The sequence below is a fragment of the Petaurus breviceps genome, unplaced genomic scaffold (genome assembly GCF_028583685.1).
Source record: "Petaurus breviceps papuanus isolate PSGF00001 unplaced genomic scaffold, PetGlider_PUasm1.0 90750, whole genome shotgun sequence".
Taxonomy (NCBI): domain Eukaryota; kingdom Metazoa; phylum Chordata; class Mammalia; order Diprotodontia; family Petauridae; genus Petaurus; species Petaurus breviceps.
In genome coordinates this window covers 11589784-11608107 of record NW_027187335.1, presented here as the reverse complement: position 1 = coordinate 11608107, position 18324 = coordinate 11589784, and the positions used below count along the sequence as shown (strand labels likewise).

Genomic DNA, 18324 nt, shown 5'->3' with positions numbered 1-18324 from the left:
TACCCATCTCTTTAATTTGCTGAAAGCAGACCCAGGGAAGATGACTCCTCTTCTGGATCTCAGGGTTTGTGTTCTTGATCAGTCAGATCCATTGATGGCATTGTCAGTCCTCCATGGCTTCCCCCTGCTGCTGTTCTCTGCCCCCCACCCCAACTCTCACATTTCTTAATTTTTGTCCTTTGTCTCTTTATTAACTGCCATTTTCTAAATGAATTTTTCAATAAAAGAGATACGAAAAAAAGCTTTAAATCATATCAATGTTAGCTATTGTTGTCATTGTACACAATCCAGTAATCCCTCAACATTTCTGTGCCATCTATGGGCTAAGTGCTGGAAGTAGAAAAGTAAAAGACAGCCCCTGTCCTCAGAGAGCTCACATTCTAATGAAGGAGAAAGCGGAGGACAACTACATGCAAATAATATAGATGCGGGATAAATTGGAAATAATCAACAAAGGGAAGGTGCCAGAATTAAGAAGGATCTTGTCTCCCCCATTAGAATGGGAACTCCTTCAGGGACAGACTGCTTTTGCCATCCTTTGTATCCCCCCGCACACAGTGCCTGGTACCCAGCAAGCATTTAATAAATGCTTGTTGACTGATTGCATAATAGGCACTTTTTGTTTCTTGTTGAATTGAGTGGAACCCTGAGATCAGGTGGAGAAGTCAGAATGGTGGGAGAAGGGCTTCACATTCCTGTATACTGTTCCACTTCCCCACCTACTGTGGGGAAACAGTCCCAGCTTCAAGTTGACTGAGGGTGGTGAACATTGGTTCTTATTGCTAGGCAGGCTCCATAGATAAGGAGACCAGATACAAGGGAGGTGTGGTCACTAAGGGGCGGGTATTTATGAGAAATGAAAGTGAAAGTATTGATTGGAGGAGAGGCTGGGGATCCTGTAGATTTCGTTTCTGAAGTAGTCTGCCCTCACCTCTATTCTCCCACCGTGAATCCTCATCTCCAGGTGGCACCCTGAGCCAGACAAGAGAAGAACCTCATGGATAAGAAACATAGTAAGGTAAGTGGTGGGTATGGTGATGGTCGTCAGAGTCTTCCTGGCTTTGGGGATTACAGATTGAGGGAATGGAAAGAGATCATGCTGTGGCTGGGATCAGAAATCAGGCTGCTTATTTTCCTTGCAAAAGAGAGGAAAAACACACTGAGACCTTGGAGTTGGCCCCAGGATCTCAAATATAAAACCAACTCCCACATTGTAACACTCATTCTTAGGGTCTGAAGGTGTCTGCCTCACTCTCACCCTCTGAAGAGAAATATTACTCCCCTCATTCCCAAAAAAGTCTAATGACAAAGATAAACATTAATCCTCATTCTCAATTCAGTACAATGTCTTGTTTTTAAGTTTTTTATTTTTAAATTTAAATTTTTTGAAAAAATTTTAATCAATAATAATTTCTTTCCTTTTCCCACCCCTCTCCCCATTACCTCATATTAAAGAAAAACAATACCCTTATAAGAAATATGCATAATCAGGAAAAACAAGTTGCCCTATTGTCCATATCCAAAGATGTATGTTCCATTCTATACATTGAATCCTTCTATCTCTCAGGAGATGGGTAGCATTTTTCATCATCAGATCTCTAAAATTCAGGTTGGTCATGGCACTGATCAGACTTAAATCTTTTAATGTTGTTTGTCTTTATGATATTATTGTCATATAAATTTTTCTGGTTCTGCTTACCTCACTGCCTCAGTTCATAGTGTAATTGTTGCCAGGTTTCTCTGAAACTATCCCCATAGCACTTCTGTACAAGAGTATACCATAAATTTGTTCAGCCATTCCCTAATCGATGGGCACCCCTTTAGTTTCCAATTCAAAAAAAGGTGCTATAAATATTTTACACGTATAGGTCTTTTCCTTCTTTCATCTCCTTTGGGCATAGACCTGGTAGTGGTATCTCTGTGTCAAAGGGCATGAACAGTTTACATAACCTTTTGCACATAGTTCTCAATCAGTCACCAAAATAGTTGGACCAATTCAACCAACAATTTCTACTTAGTAATGTAACAGGCAACTTAATAAACATCTTAGGTCCTCTTTTTTTTTCATCTGTAAAATGAAGAGGTAATGATTAGATTGAATGCTAAAAGGGACCTTATGAGGCATCTAGTACAATCCCCTCATTTTACAGATGAGAAAACTGAGTCTCAGAGAGACTAAGTGGCATACCCGGGGCCATAGGCAGGATTTGAACCCAGATCTTCCAAAATCCAAGTTCAGTGTTCTATCCACTATGCATACTGGCCTTAAGATCCCTTCTATCTCTGACTATGATGCTTTGTGCGCATATCTTGCCACAAAATGAAACCACCATATTGAAAACTCCTCGAGGGACCATGTTTTATATAGTTCCTAAATCACACAGAGGGTCTTATGTGGTGTTTTGGTGGGTAGTAGGCATTCAATAGCTGCTTGTTGATTGATTGACAAGGATCAGCTGATTTGTACGGCTCTTTCGGAATCATTGGCTGCTTGGGGAAGAGAGGTGCACAGACCTCAGGAAAACACTCTGATGTGGAGACAGAAGCTTCAGGTGAGTTCCAGTGATTGGTAAGGCCCTCTAACAGGAAGGAGACGGAATGGATTGTGTTTCAGGTGGGACCTTCCAGAATGGGGAACTTTTCCTTGGGTAGGTACATTCTTTGGAAAGGCAAGTGGTTAATTCATCACCACCTCTCCCCCTACCCCTCCTTCTTGACTAGGCACTCTGCTCTCTGAAGGAAGAACAAAGGAGGCTGAAATTGAGAAAGGAGGAACTAAAGAAACTCCAGACAGAGCAATGTGCCCCCCAAAAGGAGGAGGTAAATGAGGGGAACAGACAGCAGGTCGGGGTGGGGTAGGGTGAGGAGGGAAGGGCTTCTTTTTTTTCTTCTCTCCCCTCTCCCTCATATCTAGTCATCTGTCCAGTCCTGTCAGTCTGAAAGTCTCTCTTATCCACATAATTTCTATTATCATTGCTACCTCCCTACTCTGGGCTCTTACTACCTTTTCCTGTACCTTAGTACAGTTATCCCATCCACCGTGTGAGTATTAGGAGCACCCCAAAATATGCAAAATCCACATCAAATGTTTTGGCCTTCCCTTCATCCTAGAGAAGGACTCTGAAGTTGTTCTTTTTTTTATGGGGTATTTACAGTATCTTACTGTAAAATTTGAGTTAAGTATTTGGTCATAAACTCTGTGCCATCTATAGGCCTTCAAGTCTCCTCTGAAACTTCCACAAAACTCCCCCCAAATTCCCAATTCCTTATGCCAACCCCACGATATATCGAAACCCATGATGTGGAAAGTGGCTATGTGGAAGGGATAACTAATAGCCTCTCAACTGATGTCCCTCACTCCAGGCTCTCCCCAGCTGGGATGCCCAGGTGAGTTTCCCAATGCATCGCTCTAATTATGCCTCTTCCCTGAACAATGCTTCTCCATCCCCTACTGAAAAAATACAAACCCCTTAGCTTGGCATTCAAGCCCTTCTGCAGACCTTCTCAGGTCCAGCTTCAGACTCTAGCTTTACTTTACAGAACTCTCCATCATCTGTTCTTATGTCTCAGCCAAACTGAACTACTCATCATTCTGTTATCTTAACTTGGGGTCCAATTTTTTTTTAAGATTTTGATAAGTATTTTTGTATGATTGATTTTCTTTGTAGTCCTATGTATTTTATTTTATGCATTTATTTTATGTATTTATTTTATGCATTTAAGAATATTATTCTGAGAAGCCTGCCCCCTCAGAAGGGGTCCCTAGGCTACCCAAGGAGTCCATGACCCCAAAAGGTTCAGAACCACACTATCCTACCCTACTCTTTGCCTTCTCAGAGGTCAGCTATAGAATGGCCTCCCCTCACATCCTCTCTTGTAAAAGTTTCTCCTTCAAGGTTCAGTTCAAGTGTCCTGATTCCTTCAGTTCAAGTGATCCTTCCTGTCTCAGTCTCTCCTTGATTTCTCCTGTTTGCTTTTTCTCCTGTATACTTTTTTCTAAATTTTATTACAACAATCATAAATGTGTATTTATATTTATATATAAATATATATTTATTGTGTATAAATGTTATGTTTATTGTATATAAATATATTCATATTTATTAAATATGTATATACATCTTTCATATCCCCTACTAGAGTCTTAAGATCCTTGAAAGCAAAAACTGTGTGGTAGTTTGTGGCTGGTTTTAATCTTTGTTATCTTCCATGATGCCTTACAATAAATAGGCATTTACTGCTTGAATTTTAATCAGTGAATTGTTCACATGACTTATGTGGCCAAGGGAGCCACATAAGAATGAAGAGAAATGACCAGAAGCTGACAAGAGGGAAATTTAGACTCAATGTAAGAAGGAGAATCTTACTTAAAATTAGGGTTATCTACAAGGCTTAACTAAACTGCATAAAGCCCAGAGCCTAACACAGTGCTCTGGGCTTAGTAGGTATTTGCCAAATGTTAATTGATTTGAATTGAGAGAGTGGGGCTCATTACTATTCTCTTAGCAGAAGATCCACCAGCATTTATGATGTTCAATGCACCTGTTGTAGTGGAATTTCTCTGCAGTCTTTTCGTGCTTCTGCTTCCTGTAAAATATATCAAAATTCAATCTTGTATTTATTTTTATTTGTCTATAAAAATGTTGCCCCCACACACAAAAAAAATAGGGTTATCCAAAAGTGAAGGGAATTGCTTCCCAGAAGGAAGTTCTCCCTACTCACGTAAAGACTCGATGACCACTTGTCAGGTACATTGTTGAAAGGATTCTTGGTGAAGCATAGGTTGGACTAGATGGCTGCTGAGGTCACTTTTGATCCTGAAATTTTATGACTTGGTAGAAAGTCTTCTATTCTTGTGCATTAGACTAAAAGTTAGAAGACCTATAATCAAGTTATCAAGTTTGAGCTTTACTTACTACTTTTGTGAGCATGGTCATGCTTCTTTCTTTCTTTTTTTTTTTTTTTGCCTTTTGGAGGGCAATTGGGGTTAAGTAACTTGCCCAAGGTTACATGGCTAGTGTTTTTTGTGTGGGTGTTAAGTGTCTGAGGCCGGAATTGAGCTCGGGTCCTCCTGACTCCAGGGCCGGCGCTTTACTCACCGTGCCACCTAGCCACCCCAAGTCATGCTTCTTTCTTTTAAAAAAATGTATATGTATATATATACACATGTATACATATATGTATATATGATATCTTTTGTTTTTACATTGCCTACATTTCTTCCTATATCCCAACTTTGTTTACTTTTAGTTAACAAGATTCAGTTCCACAATCCTTTGAGTTTCAAATTTTCTCCCCCTTCATCTCCATCCCATGGCAGCATGCAATCAAGTATAGGATCTGCAAATATTTTCATATTAGACATTAGTCAGGTTGTAAAGAAGGATTGTAATATGGAATGAACAATGGGAAAGAGGAAACAAACCAAACAAGAAAAAGAAAGAGAGCAGGTAGTTTGCTTCAGTCTGCATTCAAACTCTATTTTTTCTAGTTCTTTCTTTGAATGTAGACATCTCCTTCATAAGAAATAATTTTTAAAAGAAAAAGAAAAGAAAGAAAATTTCAGCAAAACTTACCAGTACCTCAAAAAAATCTGTATATATACACTGTTCCACAGCACTGTATCTCTGAACTCTGCAAATGAGTAAAAGTAGGTGTTTTCTCATATCTCTCCTCTGGGGCTAGGAATTCTTGAGAATTTTTTCATTTAGTTTTATTTTTATAAATACATTTTGATTGATATCTTTTGTTTTTATGTTGCTTACCTTTCTCATAGTATCCTTCCTCCTTCCCACTTCCAGAGAGCCATCCCATGTAACAAAGAATATCTATTTTTAATTTTTTTTAACATTTTTATTTAAAGTTTTGAGTTCTAAATTCTATCTCTCCCTCCCTTCCTTCCCCACTCCCTGAGACAGTAAGCAATCAGATATAGGTTATACATGTGCAATTATGTAAAACATTTCCATTTTAGTCATTTTGTAAAAGAAGACTTAAAAGGGGAAAAAAGTGAAAAATAGCATATTTCAGTCTATATTCAATCAATATCAGTTCTTTCTCTGGAGGTGGATAGTATGCTTCATCATTAGTCCTTTGGGATTATCTGGGATCCTTGTATTGCTAAGAATAGCTAAGTCATTCATAATCCTTCATCAAATAATATTGCTGTTACTGTGTACAATATTCTCCTGGTTCTGTTCACTTCACTATGTATCAGGTTCTGTAAGTCTTTCTAGGTTTTCCTGAAATCATCCTGCTTCTCATTTCTTATAACACAATAGTATTCCATTACAGTAATATACTACAGCTTGTTTAGCCATCCTCTCAATTTCCAATTCTTAGTCACCACAAAAAGAACTGCTATAAATATTTATGTACAAATAGGTCCTTTTCTATTTTTTGGATGTCTTTGGGATACAGACCTAGCAGTGGATCAAAAAGTATGCACAATTTTATAGCCCTTTGGGGATAGTTCCAACTTTCTCTCCAGAATGGTTGGATCAGTTCACAACTCTACTAACAGTGCATTAGTGTCCCAATTTTCCCACATCCCCTTCAACATCTAACATTTCTTTGTCATATTAGCCACTCTTATAGCTGTGAGGTGGTACCTCGAAGTTTTTTATATGCATTTCTCTGATCAATAGTGATTAAGAGTATTTTTTCATATGACTATAGATAGCTTTGATTTCTTGGTCTGAAAACTGCCTGTTCATATCCTTTGACCATTTATCAATTGAGGAATTACTTATATTTTTATAAATTTGAGTCAGTTCTCTATATATTTCAGAAATGAGGCTTTTATCAGAGATATGTATTGTAAAAATTGCCCCCAGTTTTCTGCTTTCCTCATAATTTTGGTTGCATTGGTTTTGTTTGTGCAAAACTTTTTAATTTTGGGGGCAGCTATTGTGGCACAGTGAATAAAGCACTGGCCCCAGAGTCGGGAGGACCTGAGTTCGGTTCTGGCCTCAGACACTTAACACCCACACACACAAAAAAAAACTAGCTGTGTAACCTTGGGCAAGTTACTTAACCCCAATTGCCCTCCAAAAGACAAAAAAACAAAACAAACAACTTTTTAAATTTTATATAATCAAAATTATCTATTTTACATTGTATAATGCTCTTTATTTCTTCTTTGGTCCTAATTTCTTCCCTTATCTATAAATCTGACAGATAAACTATTCTATGCTCTTAATTTGCTTTTGGCATCACCCTTTTATGGGTAAATCATGTACCCATTTTGACCTTATCTTGCTATACTGTCTGAGATATTGGTCTATACCTAGCTTCTGCCATCCTGTTTTCCAGTTTTCCCAGCAGTTTTTGTCAAATAATGAGTTTTTTTTCCAAAAGTTTGAATCTTTGGGTTTATCATATATTGGATTATTATGTTCATGTACTATAATGTAATTTGTACCTATTCTATTCTACTGATCTATCACTCTATTTCTTAGTCAGTACCAAATTGTTTTGATAATTACCACTTTTTAATATAGTTTGATATCTGGTCAGCTAGACTACCTTCTTTCACATTTATTTTTCACTGATTCCCTTGATATCCTTGAGCTTTTGTTCTTCCAGATGAATTTTATTATTATTTTTTCTAATTCTATAAAATAATTTTTTGATGTTTGGATTGGTATGGCACTGAATAAACAGATGAATTTATTTATTTATTTATTTTTAAAGGCAATTGGGGTTAAGTAACTTGCTCAAGGTTACATGGCCAGTTATTTCTGTGTGTGGTGCTAAGTATCTGAGCCCAGATTCAATCCCCAGGTCATCCCGACACTGGGGCCGGTGCTTTTACTCGCTGTGCTACCTGGCCGCCCCTAAATAGATGAATTTAGGTAGAATTGCCACTTTTATTATATTGGCTCAGTGTACCCATGAGCAATTAATATTTTTCCTATTGTTTAGATCTGACTTTATTTATGTGAAAAGTGCTTTGTAGTTATGTTCGTATAGTTCCTGGGTTTGTCTTGGCAGATAGACTTGTAAGTATTTTATATTGTCTACAGTTATTTTAAATAGAATTCCTCTATCTATCTCTTGCTGTTGGACTTTGTTGGTAATATATAGAAATATTGATTATTTATGTGGGTTTATTCTGTATCCTGCAACTTTGCTAGTTGTTAATAATTTCAGGTAGTGTTTTAGTTGATTCTCAAGAATTTTCTAAGTATAACATCATATCATTTGCAGAGTGATAGTTTTGTTTCCTCGTTGCTTATTCTAATTCCTTTAATTTCTTTTTCTTCTCTTAAAGTAATATTTCTAGTACAGCATTAAATAATAGAGGTGATATTGTGCATCCTTGCTTCACCCTTGACATCCCCATTACAGATCATTCTTGCTGATGGTTTTAGATAAATATTACTTATCATTTTAAGGTAAGTTTCATTTATTCCTATACTCTTTAGTGTTTTTAATAGGAATGAATGCTGTATTTTATCAAAGCCCTTTTTTGCATCTATTGAGATGTGAAATCATGTGATTTCTGTTGGTTTTGTTATTGATATGGTCAGTTATACTGATAGTTTTCCTAATATAAATATTAGGAAATAAATAAACCTGGTATAAATCCCACCTGGTCATAGTGTATATCACTTTGTTATATATTGCTGTAATCTCTTTGTTAGTATTTTATTTAAAATTTTTGCATCAATATTTATTAGGATATGGATATAAGGTGACTTTGATGAGATGATACCTTCTGTCCACATATACTCCTACTAATTGCTCTTATAGCAATAAAGTTATTAAGAGTTACAAATATTATCTTGCCATATAGAAATATAAACAGTTTAACCTTTTTGATTTCTTTTGTTTTCTCTTTATTGTTTCTTTCTTTTTTTTTTAACCTTTTTATGTTTCCCTTGAGTCTTGTATTTGGAGGTCAATTTTTTATTCTGCTCTGGTTTTTCAATTAGAAATGCTTGAAAGTCCTCTATTTCATTAAATATCTATTTTTTCCCCTGAAAGATTATATTTAATTTTGCTGGGTAGGTCATTGTTGGTTGTAATCCTAATTCCTTTGCCTTCTAGTATATCTTATTCCAAGCCTTCTGGTTCTTACATGTGGGAGCTGCCAAATCCTGTGTAATCCTGACTATAGTTCCATGGTATTTGAACTGTTTCTTTTTGACTATGACCTCTGGAATTTTGCTATGATGTTCCTGGGAGTTTTCATTTTGGAATCTCTTTCAGATGGTGATCAGTGATTCTTTCAATGTCCATTTTGCCCTCTGGCTTTAATCAGGACAATTTTCTGTGATAATTTCTTGAAAGATGTTGTCCAGGCTTTTTTTTTTTTATGATGACTTTTGGAGAGTCCAATATCATATCTTGATGTTTTAGTTTTAATTAATTGTTAATGGATAATTAATTAATTAATCATTAGGTTCCACTTGTTCAATTCTAATTTTTAAGGAGTTGCTTTCTTCATTGAGCTTTTGTACTTCCTTTTTCATTTGGCCAATCCAAATTTTTTAGGGAGGTTTTTTTTTTTTAGTAAATTAAAAAAAAAACTAAACAGTAAAATTTTTAATATCTTTTCCCATGCTATTGACTCTTTATTCATGATTCTCTTGCATTATTCTCATTTTTCCCCCAATTTTTCTTCTAGTTCTCTAATTCACCCTTTAAAAATTCTTCTTAAGTTCTTCCAGGAATTCTTTTTGGGCCTGAGACCAAATTACATTTTTCTTTGAGGCTTCACATATAGCCATTTTGACACTATTGCTCTTTTCTAAGTTTATGCCTTGATCCTCCCTATCACCCTAGTATCTTTCTATAGTCAAGATATTTTTTTTAATCTTTTTTTTTACTTCTTTTTTTGGAGGGCAATTGGGGTTAAGTGACTTGCCCAAGGTCACACAGCTAGGTTTTGTTGCTGTTGTTGTTTTTTAAAAGCAATTGGGATTAAGTAACTTGCTCAAAGTTACATGGCCAGTTATTTCTGGGTGTGGTGCTAAGTATCTGAGCCCGGATTCGATCTCCCAGGTCATCCTGACACTGGGTCCGGCGCTCTTACTCGCTCAGCCACCTGGCTGCCCCAAGAAATGTTTTTATATCTCAGTAAATGATCAGGGAAAATTGTTATGGCCTAAAAACTCCCAAGACATACATAAATAAGTATATGTGATATTTCACATTGCATGTGATAAAAGCAGAAGAAAAGTATAATCAAAGGCAGCTTCCTGGAGGAGGAGGCATTTGAACTGAACTTTACAGAAGAGGCAGGAATGTGGCAGACATAGATAGACCCAGTCATTATACTGTGTTGATCTACTGTTTTGACCTACTTTTCCTTTGTTAAAAGGAAGGGTTCCAGATTATGAGGGAGAAGGCTACGTAGAGAAATTATTGTGATTTGTGAAAAAGAGAGATTACTAAAATTAAAAATAAAATAAAGGCAAGACAGGATTTCTCCAGAGGATGTTGCAGGAAAGAAAGGCACCCCAAACATGGGTAACAAACAGCATGGGCAGAAGGACAGAGGTGGGTAAGAATAGGCTATATATTGGGAGATTGGAAGCATCTAGGTTGGCTAGAATTTAGAATAGTGCTCTCCAAACTTTCTTGACCTTTTTTTATTTGTTTTCATTCATTGATTCCTACCAGTTCAACATTTTTGAGCATGCAGCTCTAATATGTGTGATATTTATAAATTATGAACATGAAAAATATAGATAGAATAGATTCTGAAAAGAAAGCTAAAGTTAAAATTTATATTTTAATTTTTTCAAAATTTAAAAAATTTTCAAAAAATCACTACAGAAAGTCTTTTTGTTTTTATTACAAATCCGTGATATTTTCTTAGCGAGAACAATATTAGTGACTATGTTTCATTATTTTTTAAAATATTGGCTTAAGGGGAGGCTAGGTGGTGCAGTGAAAAGAGCACCGGCCCTGGAGTCAGGAGGACCTGAGTTCAAATTCAGCCTCAGACACTTAATACTTACTAGCCCTGTGACCTTGGGCAAGTCACTTAACCCCAATGGCTTCTCCAAAAAAGCAAATAAATAAATAAAATATTGGCTCAACACTTGATGATAAAGTGATATGAAGGCTCATAAGAGAATAGATTTAGATCTTTTTTAAAATTTTATTTCAGACACAAACACCAGAACACAAATACAGAGTGGAGAAAAGAAACAAAAACATATCATAAACTTATATACTGGAAGTTAAATATAAAATAAGAAAGGGGAAAAAAAGCATGTCATGTGCATAGCAGAGCATAAGAGAGGATTCAAAATATGTAACAGATTTTCATTTCAAGAAAGCCTGTATGTTAAATACTAGATGTGTTGAGAGCTGTCCATCTTTGCTTCTTTGTAGGTTTTCTTTTGTTCTCTGCTGTGCACTTTTTTACTTTGTTCTCTCCTCCCCCTTTCCCCCCCAAGACTATAATTAAGTATGGATATATTTCTCTATAACTATAGATAGAAATATATATACATACATATACAGACATATTTTCCCAAACAAATTCTACTCTTAATTTTTGTTTTTATGTTTGTACATATCTCATTTCCAATCCCTCCTGCCTCCTCTACTTTACTTCTGAACCGCTACCTTGCCCTCCTATTACTTACCTATCCCCTCCAAGAATCCCTTCCCTATCCTCCCTTCCTCATAAATCTAAACAGCCCTCTATAGCCCCCATAACCCAATTCCTTACCCTCCCCTCTAGAAATCCCTTCCATGTCCTCTCCCCCATCCCCTACTATTTTATTTCTTCTGAATTTAGAAGACTTTTATACTCTTCTAAATATATATGTATTGGTCCCTCTTTAACCTATTCCCCATGAAAGTAGATTACCAGAACTACTAGTCCTCCTCCTCCATCTAATTCCCTGTATTGATTCTTCCTCTTGCACCTCATTTATATAAAATAATTACTCTTTTTAGCTGTTCCTAAATGGCTGTACTTTTAAAATTCATATCATATTCATGTTTACCACAATCATTCTTATGAGCTACCCAATTATTAATAAGATTCTTAGACATATGTTTTGCATTTTACATATATAATAAGTAAATGGTCTGTCCTTACTGAATCCCTTCTAATCAGTCTTTGGTATGTACTTTATGTTTCTCTTGACTCTTGTATGTCAAATCTATTAAGTTTAGGTTGTTCATTGTTTGGTTGTTGGTTGTGGTTTTTTTTAACAAAGTCTTGAAAGTCTAACAGTTGATCAAATGTCCTTTTTTTTATTCAGAATTATGCTTAACTTTGCAGGGTAGGATATTTTTTATCAGAGTCCCAATTCTTTTGCCCTTCAATATATAGTGTTCCAAGACCTGCAATCTTTTAATGTCTCTGCTGTTAGGTCTTCTGTGATTCTAATTGTGGCATCATCATATTTAAATTGTTTTATTTTTGTTGCATTTAATATTTTATCCTTGAGTGGGGGCTTTCGGAAGTTGACTATAATCTTCCTATGCATTTTCCTCATAGGATCTCTTTTAAGTTATTGATGGATTTTTTCTATTTCTACTTTTCTTCCTTCTTCTGAAATGCTTTGGGACAATTTTCTTTAATTATTTCTTGTATTATATCAAGATTCTTTATTTGATCATAGTTTTCATTTAGTCCAATTATTTTTATATTTTCTCTTCTTGATTTATTCTCCAGATCTGTTGTTTTTCTTATGTTTCACTTTCTCTTCTATTTTTTCATTATTCATATTTTGTTTAATTATTTATTGATCTCATATAATTAATTTCACAGGCTTTGCCTTGCCCAATTCTAATTTTCAAGGTGTCATTTTCTTCCTTAAGATTCTGGATCTCCTTTTCTAATTGGTTGACACTCCTTTCATAATCTTGTTTTTCTTGGATTGTTCTTTTTTTTTATGTTTTTCCTCCATCTCTATCATTTGATTTTTAAAGTCTTTTTAAAGATCTTCTGTGAATTCTTTTGGCCAGGTGACCATTTGATGTTACTCTTTGGGGTAGAAGGGGGTTTCTTTACTTCAGTAGCCACCTCTGAAGATAAATCCTGGTCTCTATTCCCATAATAGCTTTCTGTGATTGGATTCTTTCTCCTTTGCCTGTGCATTTTTTTGTGGTAATAGCTTAATTTTTGTAATCACCTCTAGCCCTGGGGTATGGAGGATGGTGCTTCTTGCCCCAGATCTTCAGTTTTCCCCTTTATCCTGGAACCAAAGCCAAACCTCCAGCCTCCTTGTAAGTGCCCACAGCTAGGGCTTTCTGCCTCCCTGCTTCTGCACTCAGGGGCATGTGCTATTTCCTTCTCACCCCACCAGTCTTTGCAGCACTGCTGGGTCTGGCATTCCTTATCAGCAGAGGTTCCCTTGATCATCTCCTTCCTGGCTTAGCTGTCCAATTCCCCTCTTCCCCTCACTGTTCCTGAGGTAAAAGTTCCTGTGGCTAGGGCTGAGGCAGCCTCTCAAACCAACTAGGACTTGCCACTTGTTGTTTAAAGGGACCCTAGCCTGGAGGTGTTTACTGTTCACAGGGACCAAACCTGGGATTTTTCTTTTGATCTTCTCAAATTGTCCCAGGAAGACCCCTCTTGTACCCCTATTCTTTTTTATTTTTACCTGTCCTTTGTTCACCCTAAGGTGCTATTTTATCTCTTTTGTGGGGGAAAATCCTGAGAACTTGGAAGTTTCTGACCTACTCTGCCATCTTCCCAGAATCCCCTCCGTATTTAGATCTTAAAGGAATGTTAGATCCTTCCTTTTACAGATGAGGAAACCAAAGCCCATAAAAATGAAGTGGCTTGCCCTGCATCACACAGATAGTAGGTGGCAAAGGATTTGAACCATGGTCTAATTCCAAAAAACTCTGATTGTAAGCTCAGTTTATACTTGGTCTCAATGGTTATCATAGTTGAAAAAGATCCCTCACCATGACCTAAAGATCCCCAGGGAAGAAGGACATTTTTGGGTGCACTTGCCGAGTCCTGATATAAAATTTTTACCACCACCCCCCAAATCCCTTATGAAATGGTTTTTCTTAAAGTTTGGCTAGTAAATTTCTACCTTCACTCATGTTAGGGATGGGAGGGTCATGGTCTTTGGAGGTCAGGTCTTGGTCCAGAGGAGAAGAAGGGGGGGGGGGGGGGTAGTAGCAGGTGGCAAGATGGCCAGGTCCTCTGGTGGTGGATGGCCTTCTTCATTTGCTTCCAAGCTGATCAATGGGTTTGGGTAGACCAGGTCCTAGAGCAAATCCTATAGAGTTCTGAGCTTGGTTACTTAAACCTCAAACCCACTGGCAGCAGTAGCCAACACTGCTGCCTCTTGCTGGTTACTCGCTCCCACTTTTGATGCATCTATGCCTACTCCTCCCTGGCTGCCATAACCTTCCTTATTCTCTTGGAGGTAGAAGGGAAGAGAGAAGAACCTGACCAGACAAAAGGGAGATTACACCCATGGGGAAGCATTTCTCTCATCCCAGGCCAGTCTGGATGACTGATCTCATGGAGAACCCCTTCCCCTAAGATTTCACGTATCATGCCCCTGATCTGTCTCAAGTTCTAGAGCCCATATCTCATCTATCTTATGAGGGTGAAGCCCTGCAAGAGTCCACACTTTCAGAGAAAAGCAGAGTCTGTCTGTCCCCACTGCAGTCCAGCCATAATCTTCAGTTCTCCCCTCTAACCTAGAACCAAAGCCAAACCTCCAGCCTCCTGTAAGTGCCCACAGCCAGGGGCTTTCTGCCTCTGCACTCAGAAGAATAAAGAGCCCTGGTCAGGGATTGTGCAAGGCATGCACTAATGCTGTAGTGGCACAGGGAATGGAGGAAGGAATACACAGAGATTAGGTAGGGAATGACCTCCTGTCTGCTTGCCTGCCTGGGGAGGATCAGTTGTGGCTCACAGTCTGCCCTTGGGATAGGAAGAAGGAAGGAGAACAGTGGAGACAAGTTCGAGCTTGCTGAACAGCTGTGTGGCTTTCTTTGGAGCTTAAATATTTTCTTTGTATACCTCCATGGATCATCTTGCATACCTGGGGTACCCCACTTTGGAGGTGGCTGCTACAGAATAGAAATAATAGAAGAAAGCCATTTCCCAGTAAATAAATGGTCAGAGGTTATGAACAAACAGTCCTTAGGAAAAAAAAGATTGGAAACTTATTAGCAACCCTACAAAAGAATGCTCCAAACCATTAATAATAAGAGAAATAGAAATTATAGCAACCTTGAGGTTTCACCTCTAAATTGCCAAATTGTCAAAGATGACAAAAGATGGGAATAGTCAACATTGGAGGGGGTTATGGGAAGACAGGTACACATGCATTATTGGTGGAGTTGTGGAGGTGTTTAGTTGTTTTCAGCCATGTCTTACTCTTCTGTTTGGGTTTTCTTAGCAAAGATAATGGAGTGGTTTTGCCATTTCCTTCTCCAAATCATTTTACAATTGAGGAAACTGAGGCAAACAGGGTTAAGTGACTGTGACTTATTTATCATTATTTAAATCATTTTTAAAAAAGAAAATAATCTTAGGGGCGGCCAGGTGGCTCAGCGAGTAAGAGTACCGGCTCCAGTGTTGGGACGACCTGGAGATCGAATCCCGGGCTCAGACACTCAGCACCACACCCAGAAATAACTGGCCGTGTAACCTTGAGCAAGTTACTTAACCCCGATTGCTTAAAAATATAAAAAAAAAAGAAAAGAAAATAATCTTGAAAATCTGGGTGTATTGCCCAGATTTTAGTATGCATATGTTTCAAGGTGCCTGGCACATAGTAACAGCTTAATAAATGCTAACTAATTTGTCGGGTGGACACCCTGTTATTAACCTTTTTTTTTTTTTAAATTCTCTACCTCTTCTCTCTCCCCCTGGCAGTCTGGTGAATCCTATGGGCCCCTTCTCAGAATAATATTTTTAGAGGCACAAAATAAAATACATGGGATTACAAAGGAGCCAATCTGTTGAAATTAAGATGTCATTTATTTTCCCATCCAAGATCATGGACTCCTTGAAATCCATTCCTAGAATATATGTATAGAGCCCATATCAGACTTTGGGGAGAGAGGGGCAGAAAATTTAAAACTTGTGGAAATGAATGTTGAAAACTAAAAATAAATTAATAAATTGTGGTGGTGGGGGGATAAATCCATTCCTAGACCCCGTGTGGAACTGCAACTCCATAGTAAGAACCTTGTTGAAGAGTTAGTCCAACCATAGGTCGATGCGAGGCAAAAAGGACTGTTGGACAATGAGTTGGCCACAGGGTTGAAGAGGAGGCGGAGGAGGGTAAGCTGAATTGCTTTTAAGACATTGCAGAGCTCCATGCCTTTGCTCTTCTTTTCAATACCAACAAGACATGGCACACCACTGCTTCCAAAATTCTAAAGATGAGAATCACAACAGAGAGTTCCTGGAGAGCAGGAGCAACACAGAACCAAAAAGGAGTTCTGAAGAAGAGGAGTAAAGGAAATGATCACATATTGTGTGATAGGAAGAGGAGATGAGATGGTCATGTGGCCAAAGAGGGGAGATGTGATAGGTGGACAACCATAGCACCCACTAGAACGCCCTTGATATCGGGAGCAAGCAGGGAAGGCCTCCAGCACACCAGGTGGACCCACAGTGATGAGCTCTTGGGACAACGTGGACAGAGGTTGTACTGGTTGAGCAGGGTTATGATTTAAATAGTTGGAAGGAACCCTGAATTAATGAGATCACAGATCCATTTGAGACACCAGAGGGGTCACCAAAAGGGTGCACCCACCTCTGAGGCAGAACAGTAAAGAGGACCTGACTCCCTTTTATCTGTCTCTCCCCCACCTTCAGGTCCCCTTCCCAGTGCCTCAGGCAGTCCTAGTGTTCCTAGGACAGACAAAGACGAAAAACGAAATGCCCGAGACCTTGGTTTCCGATCTTCGGATCCATTATCCACTGCCTGGGAGTTCAGCTTTGGTCAGCTTTGAAGACCCGGAAGGTAGTAGAGGAATATGGCTGGGAGAGGGGTTGGGCTGGGTGAGGAATGAAGGGTGCCCTCTCCTAGTGAAGCGCTGACCCTGGCCATCCTTGTCTGCCCTCCAGTGGCAAAAGGTCTCCTGCAGCGCCAAGAGCATGACATTATCCTGGGGGAATGCCGGCTTCGAGTCCTCATCCAGCCTGTGGAGCTGCCTGCCCCCACCACCATCAAGGTTCTAAGAGTTTGGGATGGGCAGGTTCTAAGACAACAGTAGGATTGGCGATCCTATCCTCTGCCATTCCATTCCCAGGTAGTGACTCGGTTATGTAGCCAAAAGGTGCTAGTCATCGGGCTGCCCCCTGCCCTACAGCTGAGTGAAGAGCAGCTATTGGACAAGCTGGAGCTTTTCTTCTGCAAGCCCTCGAACGGAGGTGGGGAGGTGGAGATGCGGGAGATGTTGCCAGGTGCAGCCGTTCTGGGCTTTACTGATGACAAAGGTAATGGGGGAGGTCTGGACTGTGCATCTGAGGGAGGCACAGACAGAGGCATCTCAGGGCTAAAGAGCCACCCCTTCATTTGCTCCCAACCCAGTGACTAAGCGACTGGCTGAGATCTGCCACTTCATGGTTCCCTTGGGTGGTCAGCCAGTTCCTTTGAGAGTCTTTCCTTACATTGATGGGAACATCCAGGAGATAGAGGTAAGATGGGAGGAAGGGGATGAACAGGAACAGGCTGTGACACTTATAGAGGGTGGCCTGGGGATCTCATCTAAGTACCTAGAACCCTATTTTAGTCCTGGGGGGGTCCCATCACCCCTTCCAGTCCTGATCTTCCACGTGTATGTATATATACCTTTTTCCAGATAGGTCGCTGTGCAGTCCCCCACTCAGTGCTGGTGCTTAATATCCCAGACGTCCTTGATGGTCCAGACCTTCAGGATATCCTCGAAATCCATTTCCAAAAGCCAACTCGAGGTGGGGGTGAGGTGGAAGCATTGATGTTCGTAGCCCCTGGGACACAGGGCCTGGCCCTTTTCACTCCCGAGTGGAGTTAGCTAGCCACACAAGCTCCCCTTGCTGCTTCTCATTGTCCCAGGTTTTGAATCTCTGTTTAAGTGGGAGGTCTTCATTCCCCTCTCCAACCTTTACCCCTTTAAAACATTAACCCTCTGTTGGGCTGTGGAATGTATAACCTGACCTCACTGTCTTCAAAGTATTTCCCTTAAATGTGATTGCAGAGTAAGGGGAAGAGGGGAAAAGTGAGCCCTGGTCTTTTGTCTCTGTATCCCCAGGGTTTAGTGCAGTGCCTGACACATATTAGGTGCTTAATAAATGCTTTTGACTGATTGCATGAGTAGGAGAATAACTGTGGTAGCCTCCAGGGCTAGAGGCCAAGAACCCTTGGGCCTTTCTGC

The 18324-nt window shown here is 39.0% G+C and overlaps 1 protein-coding gene across 4 annotated transcripts; it reads left to right on the top strand.

The window, feature by feature from the left end:
- The first annotated feature begins 837 nt into the window (after window positions 1-837).
- Window positions 838-18256, top strand: IFI35 (interferon induced protein 35). 4 transcript variants are annotated; one of them, XM_069067594.1, is made up of 8 exons: window positions 838-1018; window positions 2451-2552; window positions 2722-2820; window positions 16784-16931; window positions 17036-17142; window positions 17221-17407; window positions 17502-17608; window positions 17777-18256. In XM_069067594.1, exons 1-8 carry the CDS (start codon window positions 998-1000, stop codon window positions 17906-17908), a joined length of 903 nt encoding a protein of 300 aa, XP_068923695.1. In that variant the 5' UTR covers window positions 838-997; the 3' UTR covers window positions 17909-18256. The 4 variants fall into 4 exon arrangements, with proteins under 4 accessions (XP_068923695.1, XP_068923696.1, XP_068923697.1 ...); XM_069067595.1 differs by having other exon boundaries at window positions 2414-2552; window positions 17773-18256; XM_069067593.1 differs by having other exon boundaries at window positions 839-1018; window positions 17773-18256.
- Window positions 18257-18324: the final 68 nt, after the last annotated feature.

What these genes read in the sequence shown, in the direction of transcription:
- IFI35 (XM_069067593.1), top strand. Translation starts at nt 998, where the DNA reads ATGGATAAGAAACATAGTAAG. An exon ending in TGTGGAGACAGAAGCTTCAG is followed by an intron (nt 2,553 to 2,721) that starts GTGAGTTCCAGT and finishes CTTCTTGACTAG; the next exon opens with GCACTCTGCTCTCTGAAGGA. An exon ending in CAGCTTTGAAGACCCGGAAG is followed by an intron (nt 16,932 to 17,035) that starts GTAGTAGAGGAA and finishes TCTGCCCTCCAG; the next exon opens with TGGCAAAAGGTCTCCTGCAG.